General features: G+C 48.1%; 3 protein-coding genes across 3 annotated transcripts; 1 reads left to right on the forward strand and 2 right to left on the reverse strand.

Annotated features, from left to right (window-relative positions):
* Positions 1 to 2,869: 2,869 nt before the first annotated feature.
* Positions 2,870 to 9,051, reverse strand: EI90DRAFT_3293745 (uncharacterized protein; the record flags this gene model as incomplete). Its single annotated transcript, XM_039067397.1, has 25 exons — positions 8,988 to 9,051; positions 8,811 to 8,926; positions 8,717 to 8,750; positions 8,587 to 8,662; positions 8,377 to 8,502; positions 8,186 to 8,312; positions 7,959 to 8,140; positions 7,658 to 7,903; positions 7,444 to 7,602; positions 7,063 to 7,386; positions 6,649 to 7,008; positions 6,228 to 6,365; positions 6,009 to 6,171; positions 5,762 to 5,961; positions 5,648 to 5,740; positions 5,368 to 5,589; positions 5,126 to 5,320; positions 4,879 to 5,075; positions 4,418 to 4,831; positions 4,261 to 4,360; positions 4,046 to 4,210; positions 3,745 to 3,993; positions 3,576 to 3,696; positions 3,404 to 3,456; positions 2,870 to 3,346 (listed from the first exon to the last, which is right to left on the reverse strand). Exons 4-25 carry the CDS (start codon positions 8,602 to 8,604, stop codon positions 2,870 to 2,872), a joined length of 4,329 nt encoding a protein of 1,442 aa, XP_038909057.1. The 5' UTR covers positions 8,605 to 8,662; positions 8,717 to 8,750; positions 8,811 to 8,926; positions 8,988 to 9,051.
* A 385-nt stretch (positions 9,052 to 9,436) lies between these two features.
* EI90DRAFT_3158963 (uncharacterized protein) lies at positions 9,437 to 11,562 on the forward strand. The gene is made up of 4 exons (XM_039066209.1): positions 9,437 to 9,538; positions 9,593 to 10,803; positions 10,858 to 11,005; positions 11,058 to 11,562. The coding sequence occupies exons 1-4, from the start codon at positions 9,514 to 9,516 to the stop codon at positions 11,330 to 11,332; spliced, it is 1,659 nt and encodes a 552-aa protein (XP_038909058.1). The 5' UTR covers positions 9,437 to 9,513; the 3' UTR covers positions 11,333 to 11,562.
* A 3,688-nt stretch (positions 11,563 to 15,250) lies between these two features.
* EI90DRAFT_3021671 (uncharacterized protein) lies at positions 15,251 to 15,592 on the reverse strand (the record flags this gene model as incomplete). The annotated part of the gene is made up of 1 exon (XM_039057687.1): positions 15,251 to 15,592. The coding sequence occupies one exon, from the start codon at positions 15,590 to 15,592 to the stop codon at positions 15,251 to 15,253; it is 342 nt and encodes a 113-aa protein (XP_038909059.1).
* Between the last annotated feature and the right edge of the window lie 6,296 nt (positions 15,593 to 21,888).

The following is a 21,888-nucleotide window of genomic DNA, read 5'->3' on the forward strand; positions in this document are numbered from 1 at the left end:
TTAGTCTAAAATCGACCTGAAATGCCCCCTAGAGACTTCCTGCTTGCCTCCTATGAAATTAAGGACCAAATGGACAAACAGCAATGGCACAGCGCTCTGCTTGAGTCACTGAGGCCAAGGTCCCTCCTTGCTAAGTCTCCAGTTCCCCTCCGGAATCATCCGCCCTCGCCCAGTTCTAACAGCAACCAAGATATCGCACATATAGTGCAATTAAACTCATATCTTACAGCTTTGGCCTCAGCAACTAAACCAGGAGTGCTGTGCCTAGTTACATGTCCATGCCCTAATTTACTAACTGGCAAAGAGAACTAGAAGAGGGGAAACTCTAGTTGATTTTATCACTAGGGTGTAACCTATCTACAAGTTATGTATATATAGTTACATAGGGGGCAGGCCCATGAATGGTGGGACCGAGCGGAGTGGAGCTAACGGAGTTACATGTTAGCCAACTGAATATTACCGATGAGTTGGGTTACAGGTTTAGTGGAGTGATGGGCTGTAGCCCAGAAATGGAAAGGAGGGATTGGCCTGAAGGTAGACTTGCAGGGCAAGCAACTAAATTGCCCAGCAGAGGTGGGGGTGTGCCAGCGGACATCAGAGCTGTCCAGAGGCCTTCAGGGCTCCGTACTTAGGGAGGCATAGGTAATATATTGAATTGAGGGGGTGGTGACCATCAGGGGAGTTGGAGGTGGTTGCAGAATCTGGAGGCTCCTGTCAGGGCACACCTGCCCAACCTGGCTCCACCCGCCCTCACCTGGTATCCTGCTCACCTCTATCCCTCACCTTTCATCATGGTTCCTCATTTCTTGTTCTTCCTTTTGTCCTTTTGTTCTTTTGCTCTTTTGTCCTTTCTTCTATCTTTATCTACATGGACGACCTTTCCCCATATCTATGTATTATTGACCTGCCCACGATGCGTGCATGACACACCCAGCCCTGGACAACCCAGACAGCCTCACAGTGCAACCCAGCATGTGTGCATGCAGCACACACCCTCGGGATCCCCCACAGGGACACCCGGATGACTGCAGCTGTATGCAGGGTGATGTGGCAAACCTCATGTGACCCAAGCCACATGTACATAAAGGTACCTGGGGTGGGAACTGAAGAAGTAACCTTCTTCTCACAATTCCCACTTCAGTCTGAGTGGCCAGGGACCATCGTCCCGCATCGGGCCCATCAGTATGCATGCCTGCTCCACACCCTGCAACGGCCTCAGTGATGGGCATTACACCTGGGCCCCTTTGACCCCGGACGCATCCCTGACAGCTCCGAGGTTAGTGACAAAGGAGCAGAGGTAATCCGGAAGGACCAGAGGTAGTGGAGGGTGATGGCTGTGGATGGATATGACAACTCCCACAGCCTCTGGGAGTTGCCAGAGGCACCAAATCAATCCAATCATGTTCATTTTCAATTCAATCCAAAACCTTCGTGCAACATGTGATGAACTTATGGTCGTTGTAGTACAGTAATTGAGGACCTCTTGCATGGGCATTCAGTTCATGCTTTCAGGACCTGCTACAGAGTAGTGGGAATAAAAAAAACAAAGTCCTGAGGGACACATTGGGACTTCTTGTTGAAATCCTTGTTTTCTTGGTACGCTGTGGACCGTCCATTGAGTCCGTCGGACTATACATCTTGCGCACGGGCATTTCCATGAAGGATTGCCCGATGCTTCTACTTTTGGCATCCATGTTGATGAACGCAGTCGAGGATGGCTTAAAAGCCACCTCATGCGATTTTTCTCTTTCCTCTCTCCTCAGTTCACATCCTTGGAACTGAGGTGAGATTTCTTTTCATCACTTGGAGCAGACTTTAGTCTGACACTTGTACATATTTCCCAGACTCCTTCCCAGTCGCTCACATGATTTCTCCGAGGTTTAGCTGCAACTTACATTGCCCTCCGAAATCTGTCGAGCGACTGGTACAAGTTGCAACACGTGATGTTCCCACGCTAAGTTGTAATGAGTTGTACATAGGTTACGGAATATAATTTTTAGTATTTACACATGCAGTCATTGCACTCAACCCAACCCATGAAGACTAAGGGAGCACATCCAAGGTTATGGAGTCCATATCCGGGTGTGCGCGAAGTTTAACAGTTTATATATTACTTAGTTGCTAGTCACTTGTTTGTGCCTGGTGGCATAAGTGGTATAGCGCAAGCTGAGGCTATGCAGTTTTTTTAAGTGGCACATGTTCGATTCTCACTCAGGAAACTTTTTTTTTTCATACCCTTCACTCCTTAGTGTACAGAAAAGTACAGAAAACAACCATTTCACACAATTATTCCATGGGAGGGCCCGAAAAAAGTTTTCCTATGTGAGAATCAAACATGTGCCACTTAAAAAAACTGCATAGCCTCAGCTCACGCTATACCACTTATGCCACCGGGCACAAACAAGTGACTAGCAACTAAGTAATATATAAACTGTTAAACTTCGCGCACACCCGGATATGGACTCCATAACCTTGGATGTGCTCCCTTAGTCTTCACGGGTTGGGTTGAGTGCAATGACCGCATGTGTAAATACTAAAAATTATATTCCGTAACCTATGTACAACTCATTACAACTTAGCGTGGGAACATCATGTGTTGCAAGTTGTACCAGTCGCTCGACAGATTTCAGAGGGCAACGTAAGTTGCGGCTAAACCTCGGAGAAATCATGTGAGCGACTGGGAAGGATGTCGCAAAACACGGGATTTTGTTTTAACGCGTTAAGAAGCTCTCAACACATTACAACGCTTTAGTGGCCCGTTACAACGCTTCATGAGAAAATACTCGAACACACTGTATATGGGTATAATACTATAGTTCTTACGGGCTGCTGAGGATGCCACATATAAATTATCGTGATACACGTCATATTAGTTGTCTGAGGGTCCCGCAATATTACATGCTGAGGGATGATAACCTTTCAAGCGAAAAAACATGTCTGTATCGATTACATCATTAAGTAAGTAATGGCGAGGCCGCTGTCTGTCAGATGTAGGGGCCAAAAATGCCCGCCAAGTGAAGTCCGTCACCGGCACAAAGTGAGAATTTTCGGCGTTGTCGAGTTGGAATAGCAAGAATCCAGTGGCTCGGTCTTGTGCCGTATACTCAGAGAGTGAGGCCATGTGGAAGTCGGACACTAGTGCAATGAGATCCTGGGACAATCCCGCAGATATCTCAAGCAGTGCATGGACTTGGGCAAACCTCACGCTGCTGGACAGGTCCCCCATCACTACAGCATCATCCCTGTGACGACCATGGAAAGTCTTGTTTGTCCGTACGAATTCTTCACCCCAACTTCCATCATCGAAAGATCGATACCGGATCTTGTAGTAGTGTCGTAGAATCACCTAAACCCAGAAGAGAAGTTAAAATGATGATGCATATATTATCGCAAGTCAACGTACCCAATTTGCCTTGGATCCATCAATATTATGCAGTCCATAGTTAGTACGAAGAACTTCAAAGTCAAGCCAAGATACACGGGTTCGTCCAAGTGAGATTGCTCAATAAAGGAAATTGAGCATGCGACAGCTTTCAAAGTTCTGGGTCTATTGGCACTGGGGCTTTGTGCTTCACTTGCAGAATTGACGGGTCCTTCCAGTGCCACAGTGGATGGGTCGCTGGTGCTGGTGGTGGAATGTTCGATGTCTTGACGAATAAGGTCCAGGATTTGGACTCGCTGTGTCTGGATGGTAACCTATTTCTAATGTTATTACTGGGACAGATTAAGGTGGTAGGTACGAACTCGCTCGGCGGTGTTCTTGAAATTGCCTGCATGAAATGTATCGCGAAAAAATTTGTGCTCCTTTTCATTTGGTTTCGTGCTTGAGTTTGCGGGCACTCCTTTGGCCGTGAAGGATGAGAAACTGTGATGAAGTAGGATGTGGAATTTGGGGAATGACCAGGACTTCTGTCCATCGGATGCCCGCTTGCTTCGCATCTTCTCTCGGAGGTCCTCTGATCGAGCAATAAGCGTTGCAGGCACAAGTTCTCCCTTTTGTGAGAGATGTTGGGTGAGTAAATTGGCACAATGACAGAAATCATACCTGAGTCAATTGTTGAAGCTCTTGAAGGGCCGCGTGTCCACGCGAAATTCTATCATCGTCCAGGATCTCACATTGGAACAAGATGTTGATTACTGCCATGTTCCGTACACAGTGTATTAAGCGGATTAGGTTGGGATTCAACGCATGCATTGCATGCAGGATGACCTGGGGCATAATGAACAAATACGAATGCAATATTGAAATTAATTCCTTACCCGGAGTACATGGTCCTTCGTGGTTCCATCATTGAAACTCTGGCTGAGGATGCCTGATGGGAATGATTTGAGGCCCTTCCATCGCGGGAGTGAGGATAACCTATCAGGGCACTAGATATCAGGAGATGGAACGAGTCTTGGGAATATTTGAACTTACGTTGTCTCAAATCGTCCGACAATGTCCCTTCCAAGGAGAGGGACAACACCTCTGATCATCGCAAACATATGATCCCCCCAGACGCCCTCGAGCCATGTATGTAAAACATCGAATGTAACAGCCCAATGGGGGTCACAGTTAGGCACTGTTGAAAACGCGCTCTTTGGGCCATGAGTTGAGCCTACCACTGAGAGTGCAAAGTTTACCTCATGCGATCGGAGTCCCTGTGACTTTAGGAGTTCCTCAGCCCCACCCTTACTTGCCATAGTCGCTGCCGCATTAATGACATTGCGCGATTGAACCTTTGTGCGTCTCTCAAACACCAGATCGAGCCGACTTAACATGTCCCGGGGTATAAGACAGATAGGGCATGGCATTATCGAATGACCGCCCCGCATCGCTAACATGCTCCATCTGTCATAAATATATCAGCAGGATTATTAATGATATAACATACTCACATTTCTTGATTGTCTGCAATGAGTCCAAATATGAAAGGGAAAATGCGTCTCATCACCCCATCTGCACACACTATGTTTTGTCCATATGCGCCTGGCCGACAGAGTGACCGGAGGATCTCAGACATGGCTCGTTGGTAAATTTGTGCTTGGAATTCAGCCCAATGGCTGTCACAGCTTTCGGATCCGTTTGGATGGAGCTGATTACAATGATACAAATATTAGGCTTAATTAGAGAAAAAGCACTTACATCTGGCAACCACCCAACCAAGCATCCACCACCAACTCCTCGGGAATTTCTCATAGATCGGGGCAGATTGGCCAGTCGTGCGATAACGGGGTAACCGTTGACAGAGCCGAAAGAGGAGAGTTTTGATTTGTCGGCGTAGATATAGATGCCCAATAGACAGTTTTCGATTCCATTTGTACTTTCGGGGATAGCATCCTATTGGAACAGATTAGCTAGCTAGAATACACTATGAAGGGAAATACCCAGGCAGCCCAAAAGTCATCACCCGTCCACGGCTCCCCAATGCGTCGCACCCATGAACCATCAGGATGCTGGGAGTACTGTTGCTCTGGGTACCAATGAACAGATGGACAGATGAAGGGGTCTCGCAGGAGCTCCATGACCCAGTTGAAGATTGATTTACAAAGCACTTTGACTTTCCGATAGAGGGTTTGCAGTCGATGTTCAACGGTGACTGTCTCAAACTCAATGAAAGATTAGCTACGACTACAGTACAGTTAACTGTAATAGCATTGTGCTTACAGTGGTTGAGGCATTGGATGCCTGATCAAGTATTTGGAACAGTTCCCGGTGATTTTTTAGTGTTATCGGCGAGTTTGGAATCCTCGCGTGTTGCTGAAGGAGAGAATCAATTACCTCGTTCTTTATGTTGTTCCTAATGCAGATGTCCGTGAATTCAAGATCTTCTTTAGTGGCAAATGGGTGGAATGCTTCAAAGTTGGACATAACGGGTGTTGGAGCTGCAGATAATAATAATGAAGTGGCCATCCGGGCTTTAGGGTGGGTTCTAACAAAGATCTTGACGGCATCCAAGTTGGGATGAGTAGGAAAACTGTCTGGAAAGGAATATGAATAAGGACGTCAAAGTGGACACAGTGCGAACCTTGGTGTGCCTCAGCTGCGGGCACGGATGATTCAGGCATGCTTGCATCGGCGGTCTGTATAGCTATTGTAGCATCTAATGAACCCGAGGGACACTCAAAGATTTCAAAGTCTTCTAATAAATCCCCAGTCCCCGGAGTGCGATGCATTCCTGAAGAGAGAAGCTGTCATAGTTCAAAGTCCTGCCAGTGACCGCCTAAAAAGAAAGAGGTATACATACCACTGAACCCTTCGATCTTTCTATAGCATCATAAAGACGCTGTCGATCCTCATCCATCATGCGTTGCCTCACTTGATCCCGGGTCTGATTGACACGACAAGCAGCTTCGTGCTGCTTGAGATTTTGAGGAGTCAGCCTCTTTTGACAATGAGCACAAGACTCCGAGTAGGCAACATTGGCCTTCTTGGAAACAGCAGCTGGGGCTTTAGGCATGGATAGTGGTGATGCGATTTGGACGCGTTCTGTCAATCGTCGAATCAATTGGTTCCGATGGACCCGAACAAGTCTCGGAGTCAACGAACTTACTTGCAACCGCATGTTACAATGATGTACGGAATCTTTGTGAACTAGTTATTTTTTTTCTGACTACTGAAGCACTGAGCTACAAATAAATTTTCGTTTATTTGATGTCCCCATTCACCTTTGCATTTTGGGCACTATTTTGAGTGGGCAGCGCCAATGCAATATCAGAAATGGGAATGTTGGTGTCTCCCACGGGGCCACTGACACGTCGACTCTTGCGAACAGACCCCTTGGCCTGGCTTTTCTGTGTATTGCGCTTTCTCTTCTGCTTGCCTTGAGCAACCGGCAAAGTGCCACTTGGTACACTTTCTGCAAGCGTGGCTGGGGTTGCGCCTGCAGTGGTTGCAGTAGAACCTATGGGTGGTTCTACTGCTGGGCATGTAGCTGCATTCTCAGTGACCACCGCGGCTAGGGTCCCATGGCTATTGCTGTTGTTGGAGTTGGCGTCATTGGACAATTGGTCTGGGGTCCCACCTGCCTATGGTTTGTTCGTCTCATCTTAGTTGCCAAAGGGAACCCCACACAAACTCACCTCAGTTTCTAATTCCGTTTCTTCCGTCATCACTGCTGCCTTAAACTCGGCAAAGAATTCATGCTCCAACAAGAGGTTGGACTTGGCCCCTAAGTCCGTCACTTGCGATACCGGCACCTGTTCCAACTTCTCGTTCCCACTTTGTCCGGAAGCCTGCCCAAATAACCATTCGTTCATTTGGGACATTGTTTCGTGGAAGGGCATTGGTCTGCCCTTTGCATATTTTTTCTCTGCACCAATGGCCATTATAAGACACTTCCTCCAGAAGTGGAACCGGTCTTCATCCTGGTGCCGATCCTCAGGGGGAAGTAAAACTCTCCAGGCCTACGACAGTGTCATATATTAGCGTAAACAATAAAAGAGTCTTCGACAAATACTCACTGAAACGGCAGCGAGGGCAATGAGTCCTGGAGTAACCTCGCGGATGTTGTAAACCTTTGCAGTGCAGTTTGGGGCACTAATATCCCAACAAGACTTGATGACATTTTTTGCATTGTCCATCTCAGGCAATTTTCCAGCAAAGAGGATCACGCCCAGAGTCTGTAGTTCAGTGATTGTTAGCTCTCGGAGATGAGGTCACAATTGATTGCCTTACGCGAAGAATGTAACAGGATCGGAACATCCAGTGCTTTGGTTCGCCCTCTTGCATATGGATAAGGAGGGGGTCGATGGGATATCGTCTGCGTCCATCAGGTGTTCCACGTAACTGAACTGCCCCATCACAGGAGTGCAGTTCGCAGTTGTGATCTGGGCGCCAGAATGGGAAAACCAATGCGATGTTTCCTGGGGAATTCATCTGGAATCTAATGGCACGTCGCATTCTTCCAGCTGCCTGGTGGATCTTCATCGAGTCTGTTGGTTCAGTCTATTCATCGATCTGAGGTAATTGTACACACTGTTTGGTGGATTGTAGGCTCGCCAATGCTGTTCTTGATCGTTTCCGACATTCTTGGCCATTCGAGAAACTCGCGTAAATGCCCCTCTTGCATGAAGGCATTATCCCACCGCCTTTCGGAATCCCAGCATGACTCAGCACTCAGCGTCGTTAGCAATATGCGTGCCGTAAGGAATGGGCTGACTGTCAAGGAATACAGGTGCGTCAATGCAGAAGCATCCAGTTCACCTTTGGTTTTTGGATTTTGCGACTGGCGTTTTGGTAGGGAATCCGCCTTTGAAACATGTTTCAACCTTGCAATAGTGACCACTTGGCCTTTCAGTTGTTGAATTTGCGCATCTTTTTCAGCCAGTTCCTTCAACATTTTCCGTCAACAGGGCTGAACAAGAGTGAATAAAAAAACTAAAAAATCAACTAACTTCGTGCAGCGTCTGAATGTCCGATGGCACCTGAAATGAGTCGAATGGCCTTCTCGATTCCAGCTCTAGGTGCCTCTGAGGCACATCCATGGTCACGAAATTGGGAACACAACTATCCCGTCGACGCTGTGGGATTACTTAAGCAATGTTTGAGGTCACGAATTGACAACAATTATCGTGTCAATATTATTATGCATGGACATGACATACCATGAATAGATATGCCATATATTGATGTATATTGATTGTTCCTTGAAATAATTGATGGCTATATTGTCTGGGAAATCTCAGGAGAGCGTTAGGGGAGCATTAGTACAGCGGTAAAGTGTCCACTTCTTACTAAAATTATATTCCAACTGATCCAAGTTCAAGCCCTGCGTGTGATAATCATTTAATGTTAGTGGCACGAATCTCACTCTGTCTTAGTCCCATACCTCCATTAAATCGAAAACTGGGTTTCAAACAGCCCAATAGAATGTGAGCTGCAACGGTGGCAGGCCATGGCAAAGCATGGCTCGCAGAAAGATTTTCAGTTTTTGTTGACTTTTCCCTATTGCCGTTCCAACGGGTTGTAACACTTGGTGATCATTGTAACCCGTTGTAACACTCACAAAGAGTTGAAATGCGTTGAGACGATCGGGAAGCGTTACAACGCCTCGAAGCATTGGAACGATCGAGCACGTGTTGAAAGCGTTAAAACGGTATGTGCCGTGGAGAAGCGTTGTAATGCCTGATAACACGTCACAATGCTTGGACGGTGTTTTCCGACAGAGTCTGCATATTTCCTAGCGCTAATTCGCGACTAGTTCATAATTCCAATACTTCTTTCCACCCAATTTACAGCCCATTCCATTCAGCTGTTGTTGAGAAAATCGTGTAAAAGGGGTAAAACCTAAAATCATAAAAAATGAAGATTATCGTTATCACTAAAAATGTCCGGGCGTAATAAATATACAAACGTCTTCCAGCAAACCGCAAGTGGCTAGTTTATGTTGCTGAGATATGGTGCACTCTTTGTTGAGCCCTGTTAACGAGCAAGGCGGAACCAAAACGGATCACGTGACAACTAAGCCGAAAAAAAAAAGAGCTGTATTTGTAGTTCGACTTTCTCGACTGCTCGCCTCCTGTGTCTCCAGGATGCACGTCGCCAAAAGCAGAGTCGGTATGTCTCATAATTGGAACACCATGGGCCACCCTATTTACTCCTAGAACATAGACAAGCCAGGGGGAATGAAGTTCAAAGTTGCGTCCAAACCTCAGAGACGATCGGTTGCGCTTTCAGATGTTTCCAAGGCATCTGTATCCCGTCAGGGAACGGTTGTGCCTTTGGATTCCAGCCCTGTTAAGGGATTGCCACATTTGCTAGACCTCGACCATGGCGTGGACGGACAGGAGATACTGAATTGTATTGATTCAGCCTCTTCGCAAGCGTCTATTCCTGAGATGGGAAAAGTTGGGGGCGGTAATACTCAGAATCAGAATCCCTTCATTGCACCGCCCGGAGCCACCCCGATAGGCTCAATATCAATATCTCGACCTTCTGCCTCGTCTTCTCACCCTCCTAAGTCCGATACCGTCGCCCCCAGAGGACAGTCTACTGCCATAACCACTTTCCCACACGTTACTCCTGCTTCTGCGCGTGCCGACCCTGGCACTTCGGTATCTGTGTCACCCGAACAAAGGACAACACCGGCTCGAAACTCTCGAAAACACAAGGTCCCTCAGCCCATGTTAAATAACCCTAGTTTATCTCCTGCAACGGGATCTTCTGCAGGCGAGGAGCGGCCATCCAAGCCTGTCCGCCGAGGGATTGCAACTAGGAAACGTCGACCGAAGACCGCTGAAGAAATAGCAGCAGAGGACAGAGAGGCGGAAGAAAGAGAGCCCCCAGACCCAACTCAGATCACCATGTCTCAACTAGTTCGTGACATGCCCGTCGGTAGATCCGCTCCTGGCCGTTCGGAGAAGATCCAGAGACTGGAAGAAACCAGACGGCGTAATAGAGAACTGCGTACATCTCTCAGGGAGCGAGACAGGCGGCTGACGATGGGCTTGCCAAGAGACCCTGAGGATGACAGTCTAAACGTTCCAGAGACTATGGCCCCCCCACTCACTGAGTCCAATGATGCCAGCGTGGGAGTCGTGGGCGGGCCATCTGAACCGATTCTGGATAGGGATGATGATATGGACTTCATTAACCGCCTGCCAGGGCATGCGATAGTCCCCCGTATGATGATGGACGAGCATGGCAGGATCGCTGTAGACGAGAGATCAATGACTTATACCCGACCAGATGTTGTTCCAGACGACTCAATGAGGCATATAACTGAAAGAGAAAGTGACAGGTTTGTCAACTCACAGTCACACTCTAGAAGGAACAAGGGGGGGCAGCGATGGTCAAAAATCGAGACTGCAGAGTTCTACCGCGTGCGTACTCCACTTGTTCGCCACTCAAATCGCTCATCCGAAAGTTTTCGGTAGTGGCTGTCCATGTTCTATATGGATTTCGAGTCCATTGCGCGGGTCATGCCAGGGCGGACCCGTGCAGATATCAAACGGAAATTTAAAGCTGAGGACAAAAGGAATTCACAGCTCATTGATATGTACCTCAAAAATCAAGTGCCCATTGGTATGCTGAAGCCTTTTCTGTTAAAATTGGCAACTCATCGCGTCTGAACAAGATCTTGACGAATACAGTCGTATCACTGGTAAGGATATCACTGGGCCTGTCCCTGTTGTATCTATACCGTCTAAACCTGCTTCTTCAAATGTTTCAAACATTGTCGAGGGGATGGGGCCTGCAAATTTGGGAGAAGCAGACAAAGAGGGTGACAAGGATGTCATGGAAGCGGATCTTGCAGTTGGGAATGAAGTTCGTTCCATGGTGACCATGGTCACACCGGCTGTTCTTGGTGGTGCACCCATCCCCATCCAAGTTGGCCGGCCTAGTCGCTGATAGTGTTCAGTTGCATGACCAAAAGTGCAAATTTGCAATTTAGTATTTTTATTCCATATGATTAATCATGATGGTAGCTAGCACTGAATGGTGCCGCATGGCCCTGTGTTGTTGCAGTGCTGATTCCCGCTACTCTGTAGCGGGTCCTATGAATCTTTGCGACGCGAAAAGCCTATAGCCGTGCAAGAGGTCCTCTATCATTGCCAATACCCTAGGTTTCAATTCATTTCCCCTAGGTTAACAGGGTCTTCTTTATTTCCAGCTGATGTTCCTCCACTTTTGTGTCCCCCTCCCAAACCTAACATGCTCCATTCAGGCCTAGTAGTATGACATTTGACTCTTCCTTTCTCGGGAAATGCAACGGGTTCTCCAATATACCATGCCAAGCAGATTGCTTGAGGAAGGACTCTTCCTCGGTTACGCTTCTCAAACTTCCTTCTTCAGGGACTATGTCAGCGAGCGTAAGCATGCTCCTCCCTGAAGGGTCTTCAGGTGGGTCCAAGATCGCGGCTTCAATGTCGTGATCTTCCATGCCAAGTCTGGTTGTTGCGAGTTTCAAACAGAGGTGATGGAAATATAACATTTCCTCCGCTTCTTCAATGCGACTTAAGGGGAGATCATCCCCTAATTTGTCTATGTGGATGTCCGCAGAGACAAACTCATCATAATGTAAGTCCTCATCACACAAAGACTCATAGTAGTGACTCAGAGTGTCCGTGACTTTATTCCTATGGCCTTCGACATAGATTATGTCACAGGTAAAACCATAGAAAAAATTCTGCCATCTTATGTGGCACCCTGACATGTGTTGCTTCTCTTTGAAGTATGTCAGGGCCTTATGGTCCGTTACCACCGTGAATTTACAGCCACCTGTTAGCTCATCCATCCATTTGGACAGGGCTTCCAGGACTCCCAGGGCCTCAAGTTTGTACAATGTTGTGTTGAAGTAAACTTCTTCGACATGAATGCTGCAGGGTGGGAGGTTTCCCATTTTGTGCCCTGGGCCAGAATAGCACCAACGCCTGCTGGGCAGGCATCCATGATAACCCAGACTTGGAACTTCGATTGTTCATTGTCAGAGAGGCCCGTAGGGGCACTCCAGATGATGGGTTTCAGAATCGGTGTTTTACAGGCAAGATTTTTGATCTTGTCGAAACACTTCTGGTGTAAAGGGGTCCAGAAGAATGGTAAGTAGTTGGTGCATATTGTCTGTAACAGACCTGTATATGCACTAACATTTGGCATGAAGTGCGCGAGATACTCAATGAGCCCCAGGTGTCATATCCATCCCTGGCCATCGACTTCCACTCCCTCCGATCCCTCCAGTCTACCTCTGCTCCTTCTTCACTAACCTCGGAGCTCCTGTATTCCGCAATCACCTCGGTACCTCTCGATGGTCACCACCCCCTCTTTTCAATTTATTACCTATGCCCCTTAAGTACGGAGCCCCGAAGGCTTCCAGACAGCTCCGACGTCCGCTAGCGCACTCCCACCTCTGCTGGGCAATACACTCACTTGCCCTGCAAGCCCACCTTCGGGCCTATCCCTCCTTTCCGTTTCTGGGTTATCGCCTACCATTCTGTTAACCCCATAACCTGACTTGTCGGTAATATTCAATCAGCTAATGTCTAACCCCGTTAGCTCCGCTCCGCCATTTGTGGGCCCGCTCTCATTGTAACTATATATATACTCAACTTGTACATAGGTTACACCTCAGTAATAAAATCGACTAGAGTTTACCCCCTTCAGTTCTGGTTGCCAGTTTAGTAAGTTAGGGCATGGACGTGTTACTTGGCACAGCACTCCTGGCATACGTCGCTGAGGCCGAAGCCCTCCATCACGGAGACACTCCTTCATCTCAACCTGGTCTCTGACACCAGGAAGTGTAGTACTTCCCAGTGATCTTCAGGTACTTGCCAGTCGCGAAGTTTTGCCATTTTAGAGTCCACATGGACTCCATGGCCATCCACCTTACATCCTAGGATGTCCAGAACCGCTGCAAAAGGCTCAAACTTTTTCCTACTGATGTACAGGTGTTCAGCTTTCAGTCGGTTGTGGACCCACAAAAGCTTCTCATTGTGTTCGGAAACCGAATCAGTTCCCATAGATATATCATCGAACCATGTGTGTATGGCCCATCTGATGTTTTGTCCGAGGACCCACAACATGGTCCTTTGAAAGGTTGAGGGACCATTGCAGTCCCCTTGCTGCAGTACATTCAAGACGTACATGCCCCATGGAGTGGCAAATGCAGTGCATGGAACACAGTCAAGTTCCATGCATATTTGCTCATTGTCATGAACATCTTTCCTTGGGGGATAGGTCGATTGCTATCCAGGCAATGCTGTCAGGTGGAGCTTGGTGTTCCGAGTTGTCTGATGGTGGGTCGGAGACAGACCGGAGGTGGGGTGGAGCTCCGAGGGTGATGGGGTGTTGAAGGGACTCGGCTTCAGCAACTCGGAATGGAGCACTGCACCCAGTACATTCTCGTTGTCTCCATTTGTCAGGGGAGCTGGCAACAGAGGAACCGAGGCCCCCAGCAGAAGGGGGCTGAAGGCCCCCCCCTCACTACTTAACGGAGGAGGCGTTAGCGAGGGTCAATCGTTCGTCACACGATTCGTTGGGTGTTATACCAAGGCGTCTCTGGGAGTGTCTGTTACTCAGTTCTTAGGAGCAGCAGACAAGTGGGATGCGATAGACGTCCTGGAAGAGGTTTTGGAGGGCTGAAGACTGTTTATATTATAACTGGGGGAACTATTTACTAGAGGGGTACACATGTACATATAGTGGAAACAATTGGATCCGAAGGTAAATAAAGGTTACCAAGGGGAAGGGGAAGTAAATAGAAAGAAGTCCACAAAACAAATAGGAATAGGTGAAAAGCCTGAATTACGTTGTAGGCGGGATAATCACCCACACACAGACTCGGCTTGGATACCCGTTTTCATGACTATAAAACCACTTCCATTCATGCGACAACTCGGTATGGAATTTGGTACCTAAAAATAGTCCTAATTCGTACGATTCTGACGATACCAAGAACGCCCCAATCGGTCGAGATTTGACGGAGTTCTGCATTGGACAGGTTAGGCACGGAAGGTCACGAGTATGTGCGGGCATGGGAACCTCAAGCGGCAATCCAGAATTCCAGCCTCACTCGTTCCCACGGCGTCTAATAAATCGGTAAAAATGCTTATCGGCTGCGTAATAGTTCTATTCAGCTACATTTCCAATTTAGGATCTTAATTCCGTAAATCCGTTGAGAAATCGCTTATTTTCTTATATTTTCATATTTTGCCATCATTTCAGTTATTGATCAATATTCTTTTATTGATACTGTTACCCTTTTTTATTATTTCGCCTAATAAGGTATCCAGGTGCCATATGGTACCAATATTTGCCATCTATTCTTTCTAAAAATAATTATTAGATATAATCCTGTACATACCGGATTTTGAAAAGAAGTTCTCCCCTCCCCCAAATTCTCTAAGGTGCTAGGACCCGCTAGAGTTGGAGTGAGTGAGTGGAATTCCAACAGTAGGAATAAGGGCAGCTGTCTAGCTCACAACGAGTGAGTAGTGGACGCTGAGCCCGGACCTTGCGGAAATCCCGGAGAACCCACACGGAGTTTAAGGATCGAGAGTCAAGTGAAGTTTAGAGAGAAAGTAGAGAGTTTAGGAGAGTTTGGCCCCACAAGCTTAGTTGGCATAGAGAGCTGCTAGTGAGGCTCAGCAACGTATGTTGCAAACCTTCACCCCCACATGACCTATTTTTCGCCAGAATTATGGCGAGTGGCTTGAGGTTTCAACACACAACTCAAACTCCATCCGATCTCTTTATCATTTCCATTAGTAAATAGATATGGTCCCTGGACATCTAGGAAGCTGATTATTTTGTAAGTTACTTCATGGATTTGCATCAATCGGCCATTATCATTGGGCCTTTGCCATATCCCCACTGTTCCCCGCATTCATTTGCTAGTACTAGTTCCCTAACCTTGTCGCCATTTCTTGGTGTATGGCTGCTGAGAGAATCCAGAGGATCCTGGAGCCTATATACACTCAACTGCGGCTCCAGTTGTGCAATGGTGGTCTTTGGGTTCCTTGCCCATCCCGCATCATCTGTCAACTGAACGGCCTTAAATTCCTCAATCCATGCTATAATAATATCAACACTCTTTCCAACCCCCTGTGTGGGTTGTGAATGCATTCCGGGCAGGAAGAGCGCACACTTGATGACTTCGGCAACTTCCACCTCCATTTAATCTCCCAAATCTTTGAAGCAAAAATTCTCTTTCATCTAATAGTCTCAAGCCCCTGCGCCTGAATTAAAAGTTTATTCTGTCACCCTTACCTAGGTATTGTTGGGTGTCAATTTTCAAATTAACTCCATCTTTCGTGTTTTTTCAACTGATTCTCACCCATATCTCGACAATGAAGCACATTTGAGAAAAAGCAAACCTAGGGTGCACTAATATAGGTCACTACAAACAACATCCTATGTTTATTTGCATACTATCTTCATTGTGTGCAGAGGAAACCGTCCCGCCATTTTTGGGATAGCCAGCACAGCCACAAAACTGTGGGCGGTCACAACCTTGGTTGCTGACCCTCACTGCTAGCCCTCTTGCAACGTCTGAGGTTTTGTGGAGTGAGAGAAATAAAAGCCAACTGAATGGCAAGGTCTGGAAGCATCTATGAACAAGCAGGGAACTACAGAGAAGAGGTGTCTGGAAAGGTCCGGAGCCCGGAAGTTGTAGTCTGGAAGATTGGGGTTATAGAAAATATCAAATGATAAAACAATAAGATTATCAAGACCGGAGATAATATAGGAATGAGGAGGTACCGGAAGTACCAGAGGTGTGGAGACCGGAGGTTGGAAGGAGGGTAGATAAGCAAGTTGAGACTTTATCAACAACGAGCAAACCCAACTCCTTTGAACAAGGTGTCCGAGGAGGTTAAGGTATGGTGGTGGAGGTCCGGAGGTGATGCGGACGTAGGTGGGTGGCAGAGTGGGAGAGAGTCGGAGGAGGAGGTAGTCCTAGGTTTGTTGGCATCGACCGGAGGTAGCAGAGAGAGATTGGGAGGGCTGGTGGAGGTCATAGGAGTCGTGTATGGATAGAGCGGAGGGAGGCGGAAGATCCGGGATATGACACTCATATGCATTGGTCATATCGATTTTCGATCAATATGAGTTCCTTGCCAGACTGTCCATTATGGATCTCATGTCTGGCATCGGTGTGATGTCGAGGATCGTATTCGCATTACGATTCCTTACATCTATGACAGTTCTAAGAGAGCCATCCTTTTTTGCAAGGCAGAGCAACAGGCATGCCATGGCAGCAGGACGTCTAACCCACCACCCAGCACACTCGTAACAAAGAGCCTTCTCTTGTAGCTGTTGCTCGAGAGCCTGAGGACATGTAGCATGCCGCTCATTGTACTGCTTCATGGGATTGATAAGATCGATCCTATGGTTAACTTCATGGAAAGGAGGCAAGACCTCAGGTGCAGGCACCATGATGTCTTCAAAACACGCCCTCCACCAATTGCAGAGGGAATGAAACCATCCTCCATCATTGGGCGATGGTCCAGATGAGAACAATCAGGTAACTGACCTGACTTTGGGTCAGGCCAGTGTTCTGGAAAATTATGCATGGCATCCTGTACAGATGACATGTAAGAAGATCCCCTCATAGTGGCTATACTACAAGGGTTGGGCTCCTCCCTAGAGGGGTGATCAGGCAGTGAAGTTGGCTTCACCTTACCAAGTCACAATTGCTGTGTGCTTGGCAATTTGGATGCCTGATTATTTGAGGGCAAAGCCTTCTTAACTAGGCTTGAATTGTGTTGGTGGGCCTGGTGCCCAGTCAAGATAAAGGAACGTCAAATGAAAGGAGTTGGCCTCTGTGAATGTGGATGATGTGCTTGCCAAAGTCAAGAATCGCCTTATTTGTGTTCAACCATGGAGCACCTAATATAGCATCATACCTTTCGATGTTCACAACATCGAAATAGTGCTTCTTATTCTGACCTAATATCTTCAGGTCAACATTCATTCCGTAGTAAATGCAGGAACGACTCCCTTTGGTACCCATTTGGAGTACCAAAGGGTTTGGTAGCTCTAGCAGAGGGATGTGGCATGCCCTGACAAAGTCGGGGGACAGTGCATCCGTCTCTGCTCCACTATCAAACAGGGTGAATGCTCTGGTCCCATTGATTTCAACGAGACCAGTCAGAGTGTGGCGCAAGTCCGCACTCTGATCCATAGGGTATTTACCCACCTCTTGCGATAGTCGAAACTTTGCATCAAACATGGGCAGGTTTTTCTTTGAAATTTTAGCAGGAACCGTTTCAGTTTCCTGCCTGCAAGAGGGTAACTGGCCCTCAGTCTTGAATCGATGAATGGGTTTGTTGACCAATTCAGCATAGATTTGTTCTTCACTCAGGAGTTTCTCTGCCCTCTGAGCCAAAGCAAGTTTGAGGATGTAATTATCCTCAGATGGGTCCACAAATGTCATCCCTCATAGACCCACATGCCCAAAGGCAACCTCGCCTTCAGGCTCACTTTCCAACTCATCCTGAGGATCAGGGTGTTCATATGGATTGTTGACAAGGCAGTCATCCCCTTCATCGACAGCAGCTGCTGGGTCATCTGGGGACTCCCCAGATGGCTCTTCTTCTTCCACCCCAGTGTCTGTTGCTGGGGTGTCGTCGTTCACATCCTCATCAATCCCCAGAGTGAAAAGTTTGGCCCTGGGTGGATGATTTGGGCATTGGAACAAGTACCCGATTTTGCCACATTTGTAGCAAAGTGGGTTACCCTTTGCACCCTTTGAGGGATGACGTCCATAACTGGAAGATCCGGTATTCGAAGCATACCGATTATTATTTGGAGGAGGCACCTCAGTAGGTGCCTCAGTCTGAGTTCTTGATGACTAAGCCACTAAGGGTTTCGTCACCACCTGTGTTTTCTTAGCACTATAGGCTACAGATGGAGGGAAACTACGTGTCATAGTTACCTTTGAAGTGGAGCTTGCCACCCCTTTCATTGGAGGGGCGGCGCTGTGAGAGCCACTCGATTTATTTTCGAGGGATTTGTAAATTTGGAGGATGTCAGTCCTCCCCTATATGTGTTGATGGTGCGCATGGAATCATACATGTGGTCTACACATAATACTGCAGTCCAAAGGTCATCTTTGGATGAGAAATCGACTGAAATTCGATGGTGCATTACTAGCTCTTCCTTCATGTATAAAGGAAGAGCATTCAAGAAACACTCATTGAAACTTGCCTGGTCAGGGCGAGTTATCATCTTCTCTGATGCTCGGAGAAGTTGAGTGTAAAAGTGCTTGATTCCTTTGGAGGAATCATACGCAAGGGTTTTGAAGAGTTTGGTGGCAGGAACTGCCACCGATCTCTTCATGTATGTTAACATCAGCTTGTTTAACAGCTGAATGAAGGTAGGGGTCGACCCCTCCTCAAAACCTTGCTTCATATCATGAAGCATGATTTGTTTGGGGTTGCTGTCTAAGGTGCGAGCTAGAGTGTCTATATGAAGCTCATTATAGCTTGTGCCTTTCCACCCATTTCCTGATATCCAGGAGGTGAGCTCCACCAGCCAGTTTGTCAGGGACACGTCCGGGGTCGAGAGGGCCCGGGGGTAATGTCCGGCACTGAGGCCGTCGCAGGGTGTGGAGCGGGCGTGCGTACTGGCGGGCCCGATCCGGGACAGTGGTCCCTGGCCACTCAGACTGAAGTGGAGAATGTGTTATTATTATTAAAGGGGAAAACTATACTACTTACCTGAAGTGGAGAATGTGAGAAGAAGGTTACTTCTTTGGTTCCCACTTCAGGTACATTTATGTACATGCGGCTTGAGTCACATGACGGGTGCCACGTCATCCTCGGAGGCAGCCGCAGGCATCCAGGTGTCCCTGTGGGGGATCCCGAGGGCGTCCGCTGCATGCACGCGTGCTGGGCACAGCGGGAAGCCATCCGGGGTGTGTGGGCCGGACGGGTCAATAGTACATCGATACAAAGGAAGGTGGTCCGTGTAGATAGAAAGAAATAAACAGGAAGAGGAAGATGAGAAGAATGAAATAAAGAAAGGGGAAAGAAGAGGGAAGAGAAAGGGGAGGAGAGGGAGGAAGGAGGGGGGAGGGGGATAGACAGCAGGGAGCGGGTGTGGTGTGGCCGGGTGGGTCCGGGTGGACCTGGGTCAGGTGGGTGTGCCCTGACACAGTTCTTGAATTTTTCGAGATCGTTTTCCCCAGACCACAAAGTGGTGGGAAATGGCACAGAGTTCTTTTTCAGTAACTCTGGTTTTACATCGGCTGGGGGTGTCAGAGACCAGATTCGAGACGAGGGAGAGTCTCCGTGACGGAGGGCTTTGGCCTCAGCGACTTCTGCCAAGAGCGCTGTGCCTAGTGACACGTCCATGCCCTAACTTACTGACTGGCAATCAGAACCGAAGGGGGGGGGTAACTCTAGTTGATTTTATTACTGGGGTGTAACCTATGTACAAGTGGGATATATATATGGTTACAGCGAAGACGGGTCCGCAATTGGCGGAGCCGAATGGAGTGGAGCTAATGGGGTTTAAACATTAGCTGACTGAATATTACCGACGAGTCGGGTTGCGGGGTTAGCGGAAAGGCAGGTGATAACCCAGAAACGGAAAGGAGGGATAGGCCCGAAGGTGGGCTCTGCAGGGCAGGCGAGTGTATTGCCCAGCGGAGGCGGGAGTGCGCTAGCGGATGTCAGAGCTGTCCGGAAGTCTTCGGGGCTCCGTACTTAGGGAGGCGTAGGTAATAAATTGAAATGAGGGGGTGGTGACCATCGAGGGGTACCGAGAGGATTGTGGAATACGGGAGCTCCGAGGTTAGTGAGCGAGGAGCGGAGTTAGACCGGAGGGATCGGAGGAACCGGAAGTTGATGGCCAGGGATGGATATGACAGGGGGGGGTGTTAGGATACGAGCCTTTACAAGGTTTGATACCCTTCTTACAGGATTGCCCATGAAACCCTCCGGGTCTCCAGGGGTTATACTGTTAGGGTCCCTAGAATAGGACCTAAGAGTAGTTTCGACAAACCCATCATTCGGGTTGGCGGCACTTGCCATCCTCGGAACAGTTGACCTCATCACCTGAAGAGGGTTCAGATTGTTGCTGAACTCTCTTTTCACAGGAGAAATTAGGTCTATCAGGGCCTCAACCTGAGGACCCGGCATTCGGCGAATGGTAGGCTGGGGAGTCGAGACTTCTCGTCTCAGCTCCTGCCCTCATTTGTGTTGTTTACTAGACCGATTAAGGCCAAAGAAGGTGGCCACATTGTTGTCACCACCACTGGGAGGCACTTGCGCCCTGAACTGCCCATAGGTATTTAACCTACTCTGCAGTTCTCAAGCATGGCCTCGGTGTTCTGATTCAAGACCATGCGGCATATAGACATATGCCGCATCATCATCCACTCACATCCTATATTCCTTGGATGCTTCACTTGGTGCAGGAGTAGCAAAGAGATGTCTTTGCTTGCTCTTGATTTCGCCTTGCTGGTTGACCACAATGGCTGAACCAGTTCCATGATGAGATATACAAGGCAATCCTGCCTCAACATCTGCATCACCTGAATCTGATGAACTAACAAAAACCACAGGTGGTTCTCGAGAGTTTAAACGAGACACGTTCAGTTGTTGCACAACTGTCATCACCACCTGCCCCAACATTTCAGTGATGGTCTTTTGTAGACCCTCACTCCTGTTGGCCTCATCATCAGGAGGTTGATTCTGTGGCTTGAGAAAGTGATCAGGTTTGTTACGATCCTTGTTCACCCATTTCTCTTTCTGTATTCCAGGATCCCCTAAACCTGGGACATGGATAAACTTGGGTAGGTCGTTGTTGTCGTGCAGATTCTGAGTCGTTGTAACCATGGGAAAAGTCCCTTGGTCATGCAGTGCCTGTTTAGATGCCCTAGCTGGATCTAGGATTCGCCTGGGCACAGTTGATGCAGGCTCCGGGGGTCCTTCAGGGTGTCAGGGGACGGACCCTGGGTCCCCATGACCCCTCTCTATGGCCCACAGGCTAACCTGTAACAGCAGCCCATCTCAGGGCATAACACTACTGTGGGTAAGAAAGTGAGAAGAAGGTTAACTTCTCACTTTCCCACCGTGGCCCCAATATGGTGAAAACTTCCGGGGATACCCGGAAGTCACATGAAGGTAGGATCTGGGGACCGGAGCATGTGGCGCACGGATCATGCGGTGCAGGAAGCGCGTGCGGGAAGTGGAGCGGGTCCGGATGCGGGTCCGGGTCTGGGCTAAGTCAGGGTATGCGCCCTGACATAGGGTCTCTTCCAATTCGTCAGGTTCAACAGGTCGGGGGACTTCTTCAGGGCGAAGCTCCTGATGTCCCTCAAGCACGTCTAATCTTTCCAAAATGGTGCTGAATCTACTTTCGAGCCCTTTTTTGAAGCTCACCAATGTCTGGATGAATTCCCTCCACAGCATATCTTCTTGTGGTGCAACAACAGAGAATGGTAGGTCTCCCTTCATTGTTGC

Source organism: Cantharellus anzutake (assembly GCF_015039405.1).
Source record: "Cantharellus anzutake strain C23 chromosome Unknown EI90scaffold_123, whole genome shotgun sequence".
Classification (NCBI taxonomy): Eukaryota; Fungi; Basidiomycota; class Agaricomycetes; order Cantharellales; family Hydnaceae; genus Cantharellus; species Cantharellus anzutake.